At 47.8% G+C, this 16,079-nt stretch overlaps 1 protein-coding gene across 1 annotated transcript; it reads left to right on the top strand.

Annotated features, from left to right (window-relative positions):
- Positions 1-6,589: 6,589 nt before the first annotated feature.
- Positions 6,590-15,519, top strand: GNL2 (G protein nucleolar 2; the record flags this gene model as incomplete). The annotated part of the gene is made up of 15 exons (XM_039729073.1): positions 6,590-6,624; positions 6,943-7,037; positions 7,730-7,869; positions 9,079-9,263; positions 9,523-9,589; positions 10,652-10,810; positions 11,374-11,487; positions 11,633-11,761; positions 12,079-12,183; positions 12,282-12,440; positions 12,575-12,700; positions 13,009-13,445; positions 14,067-14,146; positions 14,821-14,921; positions 15,337-15,519. Coding segments are annotated over 15 exons (2,082 nt in total), but the record flags the coding sequence as incomplete, so codon positions are not given.
- Between the last annotated feature and the right edge of the window lie 560 nt (positions 15,520-16,079).

Genomic DNA, 16,079 nt, shown 5'->3' with positions numbered 1-16,079 from the left:
GATAAACGACCAGCATACCAAACAGGGGGAGAAAGAGTTTCTTTAAAGTCATCCTTGAATTTGTTTATGGATCATGTTCACATGATTTCTGAAAGCTTCCCCTCTGAATGATCCAGCCTCGCTGTATTTCCTAGCCTGTGAGAGAAGTATTTTGCTCACAAGCAGAACCATTTTCCCTTCCACTTCTACCAGCACCCACCAGTGACCCCCTGGTGAAGCTCAGCTCCCTGGCTCGCTGTGCCTCCCTCCTGGAGCCACAGCCCCACCGAGCTCTCAGCGAGGATTAAGGAAAAGAGAATGCATTAGGAAAGTTTTCTACATGAGGCTCTGGTAATGACTTGATTCCCTACAGTAACTCCTGGCACTATTAGCACAACTATTTCAAAACTAAACTGCATGTAATAAATCAACAGAACCTATTTTAGAGAACTCTAGGGATTATTAGAAAATCTGACAAACTTCTTTCTGTTGTAGCCTTTCCCCTACTTTCTTCCCTTTTTCAGAGCAAAATGGGAAGAAAAAGGGACAAAGGCAACAGGAAGTTTAAGATGCGTATTAAAGATATCCAAGATTTTTCAGTAGGGGTGATTTTAAAATTAAATTGTTTTAGAACAATTAGGAGAAAAAATGTAACAAATAAATCCAATTTATTTTCTTTTTTTTTTTTGAGTCAGCTCAAGAACTGTGCTTATTCCCACTCCCAGAGAGCTGGTTCAGTTATGAATTTGGGAACATTTTGCCTTTGACCAAAGTGAACTGCACACTGAGCTCCCCAGTCCAAGCTGAGATGTCCTTAGCTGGGTGATGTCACCTCAACTCACACACATGTGAATGCTCTCTTTCCATGCACTAAGTTACCCTGTTGTGGTGTTGTCTCCATGGCATCACTGTAAAATACATGTCTTTAAACAAATAAATCAATAAATGGGTTTGCTGAACTAGCTTCATTTGTTTATTCACTAAAACTGGAGTCAAACCCAACTGATCAAAAATCTCCGCAGACACAGCGAGCCTCTCCTGAGAGCTTTCTGCCCACATGGAGAGCCAAAGAACCACGTGGATCATGGCTGGAATGTCACTGCTCCAACTCCTGCACCTACTCCCAGCCTGTGCTTTGATCAGCTCGGTGCTGGACTGGAGGAGCAGCTGCTGGATGCACAGACAGACAGACAGACAGATGCTTTGTCAGGAACTCTACTGCAGAGGAAACAGCTTTGTTTTCCCTGCTGAACAACCTGGTGTTATTTGCTGGACAGAATTCCATTAAGTCAGAATCTGCAGGATGGTTTCTAGACTGTTTCCTCAGATTTTGAGCAATACATCCCATGTCATGGGGGAACAAAGGGACAGCAATAATGGACAGCTTGCAGTCGTGGGTTTGGAACTGTTTCATTTCTCTCTTATTTGCTGAGATTTGGAACCTAAAGAAGATGAATGTCACCAAGCACACATTGCTTCTATCACATTCTTAACCCCCTCTGGGTAATATAAATCTGTATTTTTCATCATCTACAGTCAATGAACTGTGTGCACACACACTCCTCACACAGTAATTCACTGACTTTCCACCCCCAGAGAGGTGGAGGTAATGTATATACTCCTTAGCCCATGTTTATGTTTAAATGATTTCTCACTCAGGAGAAATCTTAGCTTTGATTAAAGGAAACAAAGTAGGATAGTGAGAAAGAGGTTATCTCCAAAATTATTGTTTGGATTACATTGTCTGAGAACACTAAAAAGTATAATTCTGATATATATTTACAAATTTTATGAAGTCAATAGACTTCACAAAGAGACATGATAGGCATCACATTTAAAAAATCTATATTAAAAGTACAGAAATACCAGTGTATTTAATTAGTCACCATCAATAAATCACCCTGGTGACATTTATGTACACGGTAATACATCACACCAACTGAATGCCAAACCAGAGTTTGGATGGAGCTGCTTGCTGGAATTTCCAGGATTTTTGAAGAACAGGAAAAGAGAGGCAGCCAGGTAGGTGGTACATTGTAATTTCCAGCCTGAGGTAAAATGCTGGTTTAGAGGCACCGACAGGGCCACAGAGGAGCCCAGCCCAAAGAGCAGAAGTTACTTTTCCTGACTGACAAATCAAACCAGGGGGAAACATTCCTCTTTAACTGCTTTATCTCCCAGAGCACTGGTGCCTGCTGGATCTGCAGAGCTGGCAGATGTTCCCAGGGTGAAGCCCAGGGCTCCTCAGCCCAGCCCAGGGCTCCTCAGCCCAGCTCTGAGCCCCCACAGGCTCTCGGGGCTGGACCCTGCTGCCACAGCTCAGCCTGGGCTCTCAAAGCCCTCTTACACCTTTCTGCCTTTTTCCTTGGCTTCAGTTTTCTCCTCCCTCCCGAGTTCCCCTGTTGTTTCAGTCACCATTTTGGGAACTCCATATTCAAAGCAACAATTCAGGATCACTTTGTCTTTCCTGTCACACCTGGAACCTTTTGCCAAGGAGCCCTCCCTCGCTCCTGCTCCTGAGTCCCTGGGAAGCCATGCCTGAGGAACTGAGCTGTGGTGACAAACTGCCTACAAGATCTTCTCCCGTGATTTTGAAGATGAGCTACAAAATCCACTTGTGCTCTGCAGGGAACTGCTGCAATAGAGGGAGATGGCTGAGGCTGCTTTATCCTGTTAAATGAAACAGAGGAGCTCAGTGCCACACTGAGAAAAGGCTCTGAGTGCAAGTCTGGTCTTGTTCTGAACTCTTGGAAATCTACTTTTCCTTCATTTAATTGACAAAATCTGTAGATCATACGAGGAAGACGGTGCCTGCCAAAAATCCAACATCACTAGTTTTTAATAATACAATGGGAATAACCCTCAGAACATATGTAATTATGGGAATGAGTCATTCCGATGGCATCATGTAACCACATTCACTGGGATTTGACAAAGATGAGGCCACATAAAACTCAAAATTATTTCATTTCAGCTCTGGTCAGGCAGTGGAGCTGAGGCCACGTAGCAGAGGCGATGGACAACAATCTGTGACCCTGTTGTCCAGGCTGGCTGTGGCCAGGACAGAATGAGAAAAAGCTAAAGATTGAAATGGGAGGATGTATCAACAGCAAAGGAAAATCTGTGAGTCATGGAGCAACAAAACATCACTTTAGTGGACCAAAATATCTGACTTGCACGTTATCAGATACACAATAATCAGCTGCAGCCTCAGGGATGCTGCAAGTTCAACTGCTGGAATTTGGGCCAGGGGATTTGTGAGAGGTGCCAGTTTGAAAGCAGGTCCCACACGTTATCAGTAGGATCTTTCCTTATGACACAAAATCCAGGCTCGTAGCCCACCCCAAAGGCTCGTAAAGGGTCTGAGCCCTCCCGCCAACGCTGCCAACCTGGGAATTCAGCACCCAACTCTGGGGCATCCCCAAGACAAGCTCTCCCTGCCACAGCCTCCTGCCCAGGGCTGGCTGGGTCTGCTCCCTCACAGAAAGAGACAGCGACTTTCTGGCTGCTCCCCAAGATCTCTTGCTAACAATAAAGAGGGAGTTTTCTTAAGGGAAAGGAAGAAAGAGTTGGGGACAGCAGAGCAAAAGTATTACTCAACTATTTAGTCTAAAATTTTGAAAATCAAAAGGCTCTTCTGACAGATTGATATCGACCCTAATGGAAAACACACTTGTCCCGGGAAAACTCTTCTGCTTGAGCCTCGAGTCTGATAGCTTAAACAATTATCTACAATTTGGAATTGATTTTTTATAGCCACATCAATGTGCACTTTTTCAATGCCCAAGGCACAGATAATTCTATTAAGAGAAAAACCAGAACGTGTAGGCTTAAGCCAAACAGCCTCCAACTCCAGACTTGGTCTTACAAAACATGTCCCAAGGCCTGACTCATCGTGGCTCCCTTGTACAGCAGGGACTCTACACCTCACAGCAAAACGCTGAAAATCATTAGAAGAACAAAATCCCAGCAGCTCTGTTATTGTTCTGGGTTTAAAGGAGCATTAGCAGCACCAGAAGGACATTGCTCTGCTGCTCATAAGTGTTTGGGAAGGATGGGCCAGAGCTGTGTTTTGGGCAAGTATTCCCCAAGGTGCTGAGCTTGGCCCTGGCCCAAGCTCTGCTATCAATTAGCACTGTTTGAGTTCAGCTTTGCTCATTTCCCCTAGGTGAGGAGCATTCAAACTGCTGTTCCAGTCTGGCAGCAACAGGAACGTGGGCTTTGGACACAGGCCTTGCACGGATTTGATCTGTTAACCCCCATCTGCACAACTCTTCACCCTCACACAGAAACACGCAGCGCTGTTATTGCGAACGTTTAAAATTCCTTGCCAGTAACCCAGAAAGAACAGCCCCGTGTGCCTGTAAACACCCGCCAGCCCTGCCTTGTGCTCGAGTGTCTGCTGCAGCGTGTCCCTCTGGCTGTCCCAGTGCCCCTCTGGCTGTCCCAGTGTGCTCATTTCCCCTAGGTGAGGAGCATTCAAACTGCTGTTCCAGTCTGGCAGCAACAGGAACGTGGGCTTTGGACACAGGCCTTGCACGGATTTGATCTGTTAACCACCATCTGCACAACTCTTTACCCTCACACAGAAACACGCAGTGCTGTTATTGCGAATGTTTAAAATTCCTTGCCAGTAACCCAGAAAGAACAGCCCCGTGTGCCTGTAAACACCCGCCAGCCCTGCCTTGTGCTCGAGTGTCTGCTGCAGCGTGTCCCTCTGGCTGTCCCAGTGTCCCTCTGACTGCCTCAGTGATCTTTGGCTGTCCCAGTGTCCCTTTGGCTGTCCCTGTGACTGTCCCAGTGCCCCTCTGGCTGTCCCAGTGCCCCTCTGGCTGCCTCAGTGATCTTTGGCTGTTCCAGTGTCCCTTTGGCTGTCCCTGTGACTGTCCCAGTAATCTTTGGCTGTCCCAGTGTCCCCGTGACTGCCCCAGTGTCCCTCTGGCTGTCCATGTGTCCCTTTGGCTGTTCATGTGTCCCTCTGACTGTCCCAGTGATCTTTGGCTGTCCCAGTGTCCCATAAACAGTCCCAGTGTCCCACGAGCAGCCCCAGTGTCCCTTTGGCTGTCCCTGTGTCCCTCTGACTGCCCCAGTGTCCCTCTGAGTGCTTCTGTGTCACTCTGGCTGTCCCAGAGCCCCTCTGACTACCTCAGTGTCCCTCTGACTGTCCCAGTGATCTTTGGCTGTCCCAGTGTCCCTGTGACTGCCCCAGTGCCCCTCTGGCTGGCCCAGTGTCCCTCTGGCTGTCCCTGTGTCCCACAAACAGTCCTAGTGTCCCTTTGGCTGTCCACGTGTCCCTCTGAGTGCTCCAGTGTCCCACAAACAGTCCCAGTGTCCCACAAGCAGCCCCAGTGTCCCTCTGGCTGTCCCTGTGTCCCACAAACAGTCCTAGTGTCCCTTTGGCTGTCCACGTGTCCCTCTGAGTGCTCCAGTGTCCCACAAACAGTCCCAGTGTCCCTCTGACTGTCCCTGTGTCCCTTTGGCTGTCGATATGTCCCTGTGACAGTCCCAGTGTCCCTCTAAGTGCTCCAGTGTCCCATTTGCCACCCAGTGTCCCACCAGCAGCCCCAGTGCCCCTCTGGCTGTCCCAGTGTCCCGCCAGCCACCCCCATCCATCGGCGAGCAGGGAGCGCTGCCGCCGCTGTCCCGAACGATCCCCATGATGTGTCACTGCACGAACAGCACGTCCCGAACAATGGGGGCTCCCGTGCCCGCGGGCCCGCCGGGCCCTCCAAGCACCCCGGGCCGGGCCCGGCCAGATCGCGGCGCTCCGGGCGGCACCGCCATGGGGAGACGGGCAGGGACACGGAGCGCAGTGACAGGGGAGCGCATGTTCATTCAGCCTTCATTTCTAGTACATCACGTTTTAGTTAATGCCATTTTTTTCACGGTGTCTAAAACACTAATTTGGGCTACTGGTAGCTGTTTTGTTAATGGAAATTCTGTAAGTTGCTCTGTGGTGGGCTCTGTAACCCTGTGAGCTGGGGAGCCTGATCCCAGGCTTGAGACTGAGCCTGATCCTGAGCCCAGGCCTGAGCCTGAGCCTGAGCCTGATCCTGATCTCAGGCCTGACCCTGAGCCTAATCCTGATCCAAAGCCTGAGCCTGATTCCAGGCCTGAGCCTCATCCTGACCCTGATCCTGATCTCAGGCCTGACCCTGAGCCTGATCCTGATCCTGATCCTGATCCCAGGCCTGCCCCTGATCCTGATCCCAGGCCTGATCCTGATCCCAAGCCTGATCCCATTCCCGATCCTGATCCTGACCCCGAGCTCTCAGCAGCCCAGCGTGTACCAGGGATGCAGCTGGGAAACCCTTGCTGGATCTGCCTGGAGAGACCCAAACCACGCAGAATTCCTGAATTTCCCAGAGCAGCACAGCTCAAAAGCTCCCCCAAACCCCTGCAGAGCCTCAGCTCCCCTGAGCATCTCCACAGCCCCTGTTCCCCTCTGTGCCACACACTGACACCCCTGGCAGGGCAGCAGCACCCCTGTGGCACTTCTCAGAGCTCTGTTTCACATCAGCTTGTTTGGTTGCTTTTGCCAAATTTAAATTTCCAAATTTCCCACTCTTTGCAGAGCAGACAGGGAGGAGGGATTTTGAGATATTGCTGAGCTCAAACCAGGTCTCATCTTGCAGATCTGTGTGGGTGAGTCCTGCAGAGCTGGGTAAAAGGCTTTGTGAGAGAGCACAGAGGGATTTGTCAGAGAACAGCCCCAGGAGCCCTTCTGGGCTGCCAGGGAGGGTCTGGCCAGGCTGCAGGGGCTGTGACTGCCATGGCTGCACTCAGGGCTGGGTTAATCACCCCGTGGAGTGCACAGCAGCATCCAGCACTGCAGGGCAAGGGCCCCTCTGCATTTTGTGCCTCCCTGCAGGGCAAAGGCCCCTGTGCATTTTGTGCCTCTGTTTCTGGCCTGAGGGTCAGTGCTGCCCTTTGTGCACTGACATGGCTTCATTTGTCCCTCAGGAACAAACGTGGCAAAGTGATCAAACCTCTGCAGTATCAGTCAACTGTGGCACCAGGCACTGTTGCACGAGTGGAACCAAATATCAAGTGGTTTGGTGAGTTTTGTCCAACTTCCAGGCTCAGCAAGCTTCAAAACTGTTGAATTTGGTGTGTTGCAAGGTGTTTGTTTCAGAATGGTGTCTGAGAGCTGTGTGGGAAGGTGAAGGATCCCTGAAGCAGCAGCTCCCACTGTGTGTGGAGTTTGGAGTTATACACTAAAGAACTGCAGGATTACAAATATATAAAAAATACAAAAGCTAAAATCCTGAGGCATCATTGTCTCCCCTTGCCTGTACCTGTGCTTTGGGGCTTTGCTTTCCACACTCTCCCCTAAGGGTGGATATTTTGGCTCCTGTTTTGTTCCCCAAGGTTTGTGTCCTGTTATTCCCGTTCCCATATCTTTGCCTGAGAGCCCTTTTAATTCTGAAGTTGTGATAATTCGGAGGGAGGGGGTTTACCTCCATTTCACAGGAGGCTTTTGCCTTCCTTCACAGGCTCCTGTCTTTTCAAACCAAGACAGTTTGCCCATGTGTATGGCTGTTAAATGTCCTAGAGATATTTTTAAAATTTCCTATAAATGGTGGGAAAGAAAGGGATTGGCTGCTTATTTGGGCTTGGTCTCAAGTAAAACCCTTTGGGTTTCCTGGTGTTTTTGTTCCTAGATGGAAAGTTCATGTTTTATTAGTTCCCCAGTTGGAGCAGTTGGGATCAGGAATGTTCAGGTGTGATGTTTGTTTCTCACCCTCAGGAAACACTCGTGTGATCAAGCAATCATCCCTACAGAAATTCCAGGAGGAGATGGAGACTGTGATGAAGGATCCTTACAGGGTGATCATGAAGCAGAAGAAGCTGCCCATGTCCCTGTTCTACGACCGGATCAAACCTCATGTGGGTACCACTGTGCAGCTGTGTGCACATCTGGCAGAAGCTGGGCTGTCCCTGCTCAGCCTGGCAAACACTGCCCTCTGGAAGGGGCAGCTCTGGTGGATTCCTTGGGGAAGGATGGTTCTGATGCCCTGTGACCATCAAGTGTAGGGGCAAAGATTATTTAATAAAAAGTATTTAATAAAACTTCTCATTTTCCAATAGGAAATTTCCCAAAAAATTCTTCCCTGTGGGGGTGGGCAGGCCGTGGCACAGGGTGCCCAGAGCAGCTGTGGCTGCCCCTGGATCCCTGAAAGTGTTCAAGGCCAGGCTGGGAACACCTGGCACAGTGGAAGGTGTCCCTGCCATGGCAGGGGTGGCACTGGGTGGGCTTTAGGGTCCCTTCCAGCCCAAAGCCTCCTGTGATAGGTTATGATACTGTCACATTATGATCTGATTTCTCATAGGTTAATGTTCCAGCTGATGTTCTGATGCCTCTGACAGATTCCGGGCCTTTCCTGAGGCTGCTGCACCCTGCAGCCACTCACATGATGAATTTGAAGTGCAACATGTGTTTTATCCTGTCTCAGGAATTCTTGTTCATTCAGCCTTCATTTCTAGTACATCACGTTTTAGTTAATGCCTTTTTTTTCACAGTGTCTAAACCATTATTTTGGGCTATTGGTAGCTATTTTGTCATATGGAAACTTTGTAAGTTCATGTTGTAAGAATGTTATTTAAATGAGGGAAAAGGTTGTGTTAAAACATGCATTGCAAAAACAAATTGCTGCTTTCAGCCATGGATTGATTGCTGTTCCAAGACAAGCTGGCTTTCATTGCAAGCTTTAAAATCTAGTTTTGATTGTAATTATGGCTGACAAAAATCTGAGAATTTGGCGAGATTTGTGCTCTTGTTAGAAAAACAAGCAATGATCAAAGATAGCAGCTGAATTTTCATCACAGTGCTTGTAATTGCATTTGACACCATTTATGGTGGAAGAACTGAAGCATGGGTCGTTGGCAAATGCAGAATGTTTTGTTGCTTATTAAGTATCCACTCTTGTGTTTCTCAAAGCTTGAGCTGGAAAACTCAAACATTGTTAAGGAAGTGTCTGTCACTTGTTAGAGGCTGCCAGGGCTGTGTTGAACTTGGGGCTCCTTCCTGTGTGTCACGAGAGATGGGAAAAAATGGTGCTTGGAGTTTGTTTTTTTAACCAACCTGTTTTTCCTCAGACCTCCAGAGTTCACATTCTTGACACAGAGACATTTGAAACAACGTTTGGCCCCAAATCACAAAGGAAAAGACCAACTCTGTCTGCAAGTGATGTGCAGTCTCTGGTGGAGAATGCTGAGGCCTCGTCAGAGTCTTACGATCAGGGCAAGGACCGAGACCTGGTGACAGAGGACACTGGTGTAAGGTGACTGGAAAGGAAAATGAGTCCTTCTATACACATATGAAAAGCCAGCCTTGTTTTTAAAGAAGGATCTGGCACCTCCATCAATGCTGTTACTGTGTGAGGAGGAAGGAAAAGGAGATTAGCTGAATGTGGGATTTTGGCTAAATACCACCTGTTACTTGGGCTTTGTCCCCTCTTTTGTCTGTGAATGGCTTAAGAGAAAAGAAAAAGATCCTGATCCTGTATCTGTGGTGCTGATGTTTCTGGTGATGTCTTCTAGGGATGAAGCACAAGAGGAGATCTTTAAGAAAGGACAGTCCAAAAGAATCTGGGGTGAGCTCTACAAGGTAAATGGCATTTGGAGTTTGCAGCAGTCATCTGTCAGCCTTTACACAGTGAGGGGCTTCAGCACAGCATTGAGATCCTGTACAGCAAGAATGACAAAAACTCAAAAAGAGTAGATCTTAATTTCTAAATCTCTGCCTGACTGAGCTTGATTCTTGAGCTCTTGTCCTACAGGAACAAACATTGTTAAAATACACAATCTAGAAGAGGACTGGCAGAGTGGAGGTGTAAGTTTCTCTTGGATTCCTGGGATTTCACCACAAGTAAAAGAGTCATGTTCCCTTAAGTTTCTTTAGGCTGAAAACATCTGGCATATTGATGGGGTCATCTTGGGAGAGCTCTGACCCTCAGTTCTCCATGAGCCACCATGGCTGCCAGAGAAATGGAGACAGAGTGAGTCGGGGTGGTATGAGCAGTGTGTGTGCTCTCAGTGACTCTTAGGTGTGAAATTGCTTGACTTTTAGCTCTGAATTTCTGAATGTAGCTTAAAACCTTTTCATTTGGAACTAAAAGCACTGAGATTGGTTGAGCAAAACAGATTTCAGTAAGAGGCTGCCAAAACTGCAGGAAAAAGCTGTGAAACAAATTCACTTGGCTTGAAACAAGTCATAAAATGACAGCTCCCTGCTGTAGTTGCTTCGTGGACTAACAGCAGGTTCCTGCTTGGTTGTGTGTTTCATATTGGTCCAGAAAACATCCTTTGTACCCTGATCCATTATGAAATGGTAGAAGGGAGTTGTTGCTGAATGGAGGATGAACACTGGGGTTTGTGTGCTGCAGCACTTTAGTTTTCCCATTTGGGGGTAATGTTTTCTTTCCCTGGTGCATAAGAACAGGTAAAAGTCATTGAGCTGTCCAGGCTGAGTTTGGAGAGGAGGGAGTAGAGCATCCATGGATGTTAGTCTGAACTTCACTATCTGTGGGGAACTAGCAGTTTGTAAAGGATACAAGGTTTTTAAATTAATGATACAGTTTCAAATATGACCAGTTTTCATTTGGGAGGTACAGATACCTTGCTTTCTGCAAAATCCATTACATCTGTGTGGGGTTTTTTTATTTTTCAGGTGATTGACTCATCAGATGTTGTTGTTCAAGTTCTTGATGCCCGAGATCCCATGGGCACTCGCTCCCCTCATGTGGAATCCTACCTTAAAAAGGAGAAGAAGTGGAAACATCTCATTTTTGTCCTGAACAAATGTGATCTCATTCCTACCTGGGCCACTGTAAGCACAGTCCTGCCTGTTACTCTTCTTCTTCTGTGGACCTTCTTTGTTCCTGTTGTGGCTGTGCAGCTCTGTGCCAGTCCCCTGCTGCTCTGGAAGGGCGTACTGCAGCTGGGGCGCTGGGAGTTCTCTGCTTGCCTGCAGTAAAAGTAACAATTACCATGTAAATCTGTCCAAGTTTGGCCATGTTGAGCAACACACGCCAGCCACAAATTCCCTACTTCCTCTGTCTGGATTTAACAGTTCAGCTGTTGTCTCCAGAGTGTGCTGAATGTTAGTCTGCCTAGGATCCATATCCACCCCAGCTGGTTTGCTTTATGTCATTAAACTAATGAGTTTTAGCTAGCAGTGAAGGCGTTTTTGGGAAATTGTTTGTCTTTAATACAAACAATACTCAGGGCTTTTAGCTGTTGGGCTGGGGAAGTGCTTCAAAGGTTCTTCCCTAGCAATGCTGATGGCCAGTTGCAGTTGTGAGCCCAGTGCAGATGCTGTGTCCTCCTCTCTGAGCTCAGGGTGTCACTGTCCAGCCCCAGTCTCTAACCCAGTCCCCTTTGCCTCTCCAGAAGCGCTGGGTTGCTGTCCTTTCCCAGGAGTATCCAACACTGGCTTTCCACGCCAGCCTCACAAACCCATTCGGCAAAGGTGCTTTCATACAGCTCCTAAGGCAGTTTGGAAAGGTACAAAACAATTTTGGGGGTCTGTGGTTGGTTTGGGGGGTTACTGTGTGTGGTCTTTTGCTTTGTTAGCGTTCGGGGTTCAGAACTCCAGTGGTGATTCTGTCCCTCACTCCAAGATGTAAAAGGATCTGTTGCTTCTCACCAGTTACACTCTGACAAGAAGCAGATCAGTGTGGGATTCATTGGCTACCCCAACGTTGGCAAGAGCTCAGTGATCAATACCCTGCGCTCCAAGAAGGTCTGCAACGTGGCCCCCATTGCAGGGGAAACAAAGGTAGGAACATCCCAGTGTTAAAGATGCAGATGTGGTCATTGAAATCAGCCTGCTGACCTTGTCAGGTTCTGCACTGACCTGCACAGGCTGTGTGACCCTGAGGAGGGGCTCGTGGGCAGTCCCTGCTCTGAGGCATTCCCCAGTTCCCACACTGCTGTACTGCAGGGCTGTGATGGGAATGCTCAGCTGCCCTCACTCCCTGTCTGTGCTCTCCTGACCCAAATGCTGGGTCAGGCTCTGTTTCTCTGACTCTGGTCCTCAAGAATGAAGCCAGGCCTGTGTGCAGGTGCTGATGGGGAGCTGCTGGTCTCTTGCAGGTGTGGCAGTACATCACCTTGATGCGGCGGATCTTCCTCATCGACTGCCCCGGGGTGGTTTATCCATCAGGAGACTCAGAGACAGACATTGTGCTGAAGGGAGTGGTATGTGTCTGCACTGGCTGCTGGAAGGCTTTGCTTGTTGGCACTGTGATGGTCTCAGAGGGTTGATCCTCTACTGATCCTCTGCTGTGCTTTTTCAGGTTCAAGTTGAGAAGATTAAGAGCCCTGAAGACCATATTGGTGCTGTGCTGGAAAGAGCCAAAGCAGAATACATCAGGAAGACATACAAAATTGATTGCTGGACAGATACAGAAGACTTCCTTGAGAAACTCGCTGCTAGGACTGGAAAACTGCTAAAGGTGTGCCAGCTGCCTGTGTTTGTGGGCTGGAGGAGCCTGTGGCCTGCTCTGAACCTGGGAAATCTTTCTGTTGCTCATGGGGCATCGGGGGGCTGTGTGCCAAACATGGACATAAACTGTTCTGTTTTTCTCAGGGTGGTGAGCCTGACTTGCAGACTGTGAGCAAGATGGTTCTCAATGACTGGCAGAGGGGCAGAATCCCTTTCTTTGTGATGCCACCATTTGCAGAACCAGATCAACCAGGTCAGCCAGATCCCCAGGTAAGAATGTGATGCTTGTGCCTCCTCTTCCCACATACTTGGTTTTCCTAATGGTAGTCACTGCTGCTTTTCCCAGAATGCCATGGACCTTGGGCAGTGCATGTCCTGGGCTCTGCCCAAGCATGGTCCTTCAGGTGACACCTGAATTTGGTGAGGACCAGGTAGCAGTGCTGTTTACAGAGATGTCTACCAGAAATGTCAGTAATCATGTTGTCATCTTAGGCTTTTTCTAACAACAGAAAATGGAAGTTGTTCCTGGAGATAGTGGGATAGACTTCGGGGATAACACATTCTGTTCTTCCTTACAGCCTCCTGTGTTGGAAGCAGCTGTGACATCCAGCCAAGATATCACTGAGGAGAAAGTCTCTGAGTTGGTGGCACCAGGTGTGGAGCCAGCAGAAGAGGGGAACAACACAAACACTGAAATCAGGCAGCTCATGTCCAACATTCGGCAGAACTTCGGCAGGATTAACGTGGCACCTCAGTTCTCAGAAGAAGACCTGGTTCCTGTGGATGTGCCAGGTTTTGATGACACAGACCATGATTCACCTGGAGAGGAGGAGCAGGAGGAGGAGGAGGAAGAGGAGAATGAGGAACAGCAGGATCAAGGAGAGGAGGAATTGCAGGTGCCTGCACCAGGTTCCCAGGAGAGCTCTAAAGCAGTTCTTAAGGCTTTGGAGGACAAGATTGCAAAATACAAAAAATTTTTGGATAAAGCCAAGGCCAAGAGATTCTCAGCAATAAGGTACCTGAATCTCTCCAATACACTGCAGGGGGGAAAGGGTTGATGAGGCTCTGCTGCAGATGGACTCCATTTCTGACTTGCTTGACACATGTAACTTTGCCACAGCTTATCTGGCTTAGCTATAAGGGCTGGGAATTGGGCCAAGTAGCAGTTTGTTTTTGAAAGATTATTCCAAGAGCTGCTATTTACCAGCAAATTAAAAATGTTCTCACTTTTGGAAAGCTGCCTCTTAAACTATGGATTAGAATTAGCATTATCTTGGTTATGTGGGCAGCAATACTGCATCCTTGCATCTCTCCTTATGTTGGGTAATCCCAATGGATATGCCTGGGTCTTTGTGCATGTGTAGTGAATCCTGGCCCATACAGCAGGCCCAGTTGTAGCAAAGCTCACCCACCAGCCTTGTGAGGAGACAGATTTCAAGGTTTAAGTGTTACATTTTCTCTCTCATATAGCACACAAGCACAGTAACTCCAGCAAAAAGGGTATTGCAATATCCTGCTGCAAAGACTGGCTTTGATGCTGACAGGGGACTGGGATCTGCTGGAGTCTGATGGCTTCTCAGAGGTGGTCACTGTTTGTGTAACAACAATCTTTTATTGCTGGTTTTATCTTCCATAGAATCCCCAAGAGACTGAGTGACACAGTGTTTGCAGAATTCGTACAGAAGGATGAAGAACCCGAAGAAACTGAAGACAGAGGTAAAACAAGATTAGTAAATGTTCTTAATCTACATTTGGAAATCCTATGAATCAGAGAAAAAAATAGCATTAAGGGGAGAAGCATTCACTGGATCCTGCATGCAAGATCTTTTCCCCCTAAAACTACTAAAATCTCCCTTTAGCTGTCCCAAGGGCTGCTGCTCACCTGGTGCAGCCTGCCTGTGGAACAGGTGGGAGATGGAGAGATGTCCCTCTCAGTGAGGGAAGATCCAGTGAAGGCAAGTTTTGTGTTCCAGCAGCCTGGGCTCCCAGCAGGCTGCAGCCAGAGCAGCCCTGGGTGTTACAGGAAGGAGTGGATGGGGTTTGGGATGTTATAAAAGCAGATACTTCAGGCTATAGTTTTTTACCGAGGCTTCGGTTGTTGTAGTCAGTTTGAGTAAAGGCACAATCAGGTGGGAGAGCCCTGTCCTGGCAGGACTGTGGAATTCTCCTGGACTTGGATGGGGCTGGAGCAACCTGCTTCTTGAGAGCAGTTTTCACAGTAATAGCTGTGATTCTCTTGTGAGGAACATTCATGTTGTTTTGATAGAAGTTCTTAAATACAGCCAAGGGAATGTGTTGCTCAAGGAGTTGAAATGGTGACCTCAGCCTGAAGGTCTTCAAACTAATGAGTGTTCTGGAAGATACCAAGTGTGTGATCTCTGCTGTTGCAGGCAGCATAGAGAAGAAAAGAAAGAAGAAAGAAGAGGAGGAAAGTGATGATGATGATGACCAGTTGGGTAAACAGCCTAGTAAGAAGCTCACATCCAAAGAAGTAAGTGTGCTTTCCTGTAGTACAGCTGAGCAGGGAAATAAGCTGGCTTTTTTGTCCTTGGCGATATCACTAAAGAGCCTGTTGTCACTAAAGACCTTTGAGACTTGGGCATGAGCAGAAGGGAAATAAAAACTGAATTCTGTTATGAATGATCTGTGACAGCTTCTGTCACCCCCCTCTTACCTGGCTGTGCACACCAGATTGAATCTTGTATCTTTGCTGCAAAGACTGAAGCAGAGCTTACTCTCCTAAGAGCAGGGCGGGTGGGTTCTGTATAGAGTCACATGAGTAACATTTTGTTTGAAATTATTTATTTTACTTAACGTGTGTGGAATGCAAAGTGAACACCATTGGAGAGCTGCAGACACTGAGGCTCTGGATGCTGGGGATTTGCTAATGTGTTTTGTGTTTGCAGAGGAGACGAGCCGAGAGGCAGCAGCGCTCCAAGAAAGTCGGAGTCCGGTATTATGAAACTCACAACGTGAAAAATAAGAATAAGAACAAGAAAAAAACTGGCTTGGAGGGACAAAGATCAAAGCAGAAAAAATACAAACATAAGCAATAGCTGCTTATTCTATTAAATTTTACATAAAACAGCTCTAGTATGCGGTGGCTTTTTTTACTATAAAACTTGCGGTTCCTGTTCAAAGCCCAGTGTGACCGGTCTGTCCTGGCCCCAGGAGCAGCATCTCTCTCTTTGTTTCTGCATCATCTGAAAGTTCTTTGTGCAGTTGGAGCTGATGGTATTTCCACATCGCTGTCCCAGGCCAGCAAACACTGCAGTAGCCAAAGAGCTGTTCCAGTGTTGCTCAGTGGTGGGGTTTGGGTGGGTTTTGTTCTGGAAACTGGCTTTATGGGGTTTTCACATGACTACAGGGAATTCTCTTTCCCTTGTTCACCTTCTGTGTAACCAGCTGCTCACAGAGGTACCTCAAGCAGGGATTTCATTTGCTTCCATTGAGAAGTGAATTTGTGACTGCCATTGTGCCCCTTCATTTCACCAGAAACAATCACTCCCAGAGCTTTGGTGTTGCCTGGGCTCAGTTACTGCTGATGGTTCTGACAAGGGATTTCCATGTACAGCTGACAGCAGCTTGCAGGTACTCAAGGAAATGCCCCCAAGACACCTGTCCAAGAGTGAGCTGCCATTTCTTTCTT

The sequence above is a fragment of the Passer montanus genome, unplaced genomic scaffold (assembly GCF_014805655.1).
Source record: "Passer montanus isolate IOZ18808 unplaced genomic scaffold, ASM1480565v1 scaffold68, whole genome shotgun sequence".
Lineage (NCBI taxonomy): Eukaryota > Metazoa > Chordata > Aves > Passeriformes > Passeridae > Passer > Passer montanus.
The sequence above is the reverse complement of the archived record's forward strand: the minus strand, read 5'-3'. Positions and strand labels throughout refer to the sequence as shown.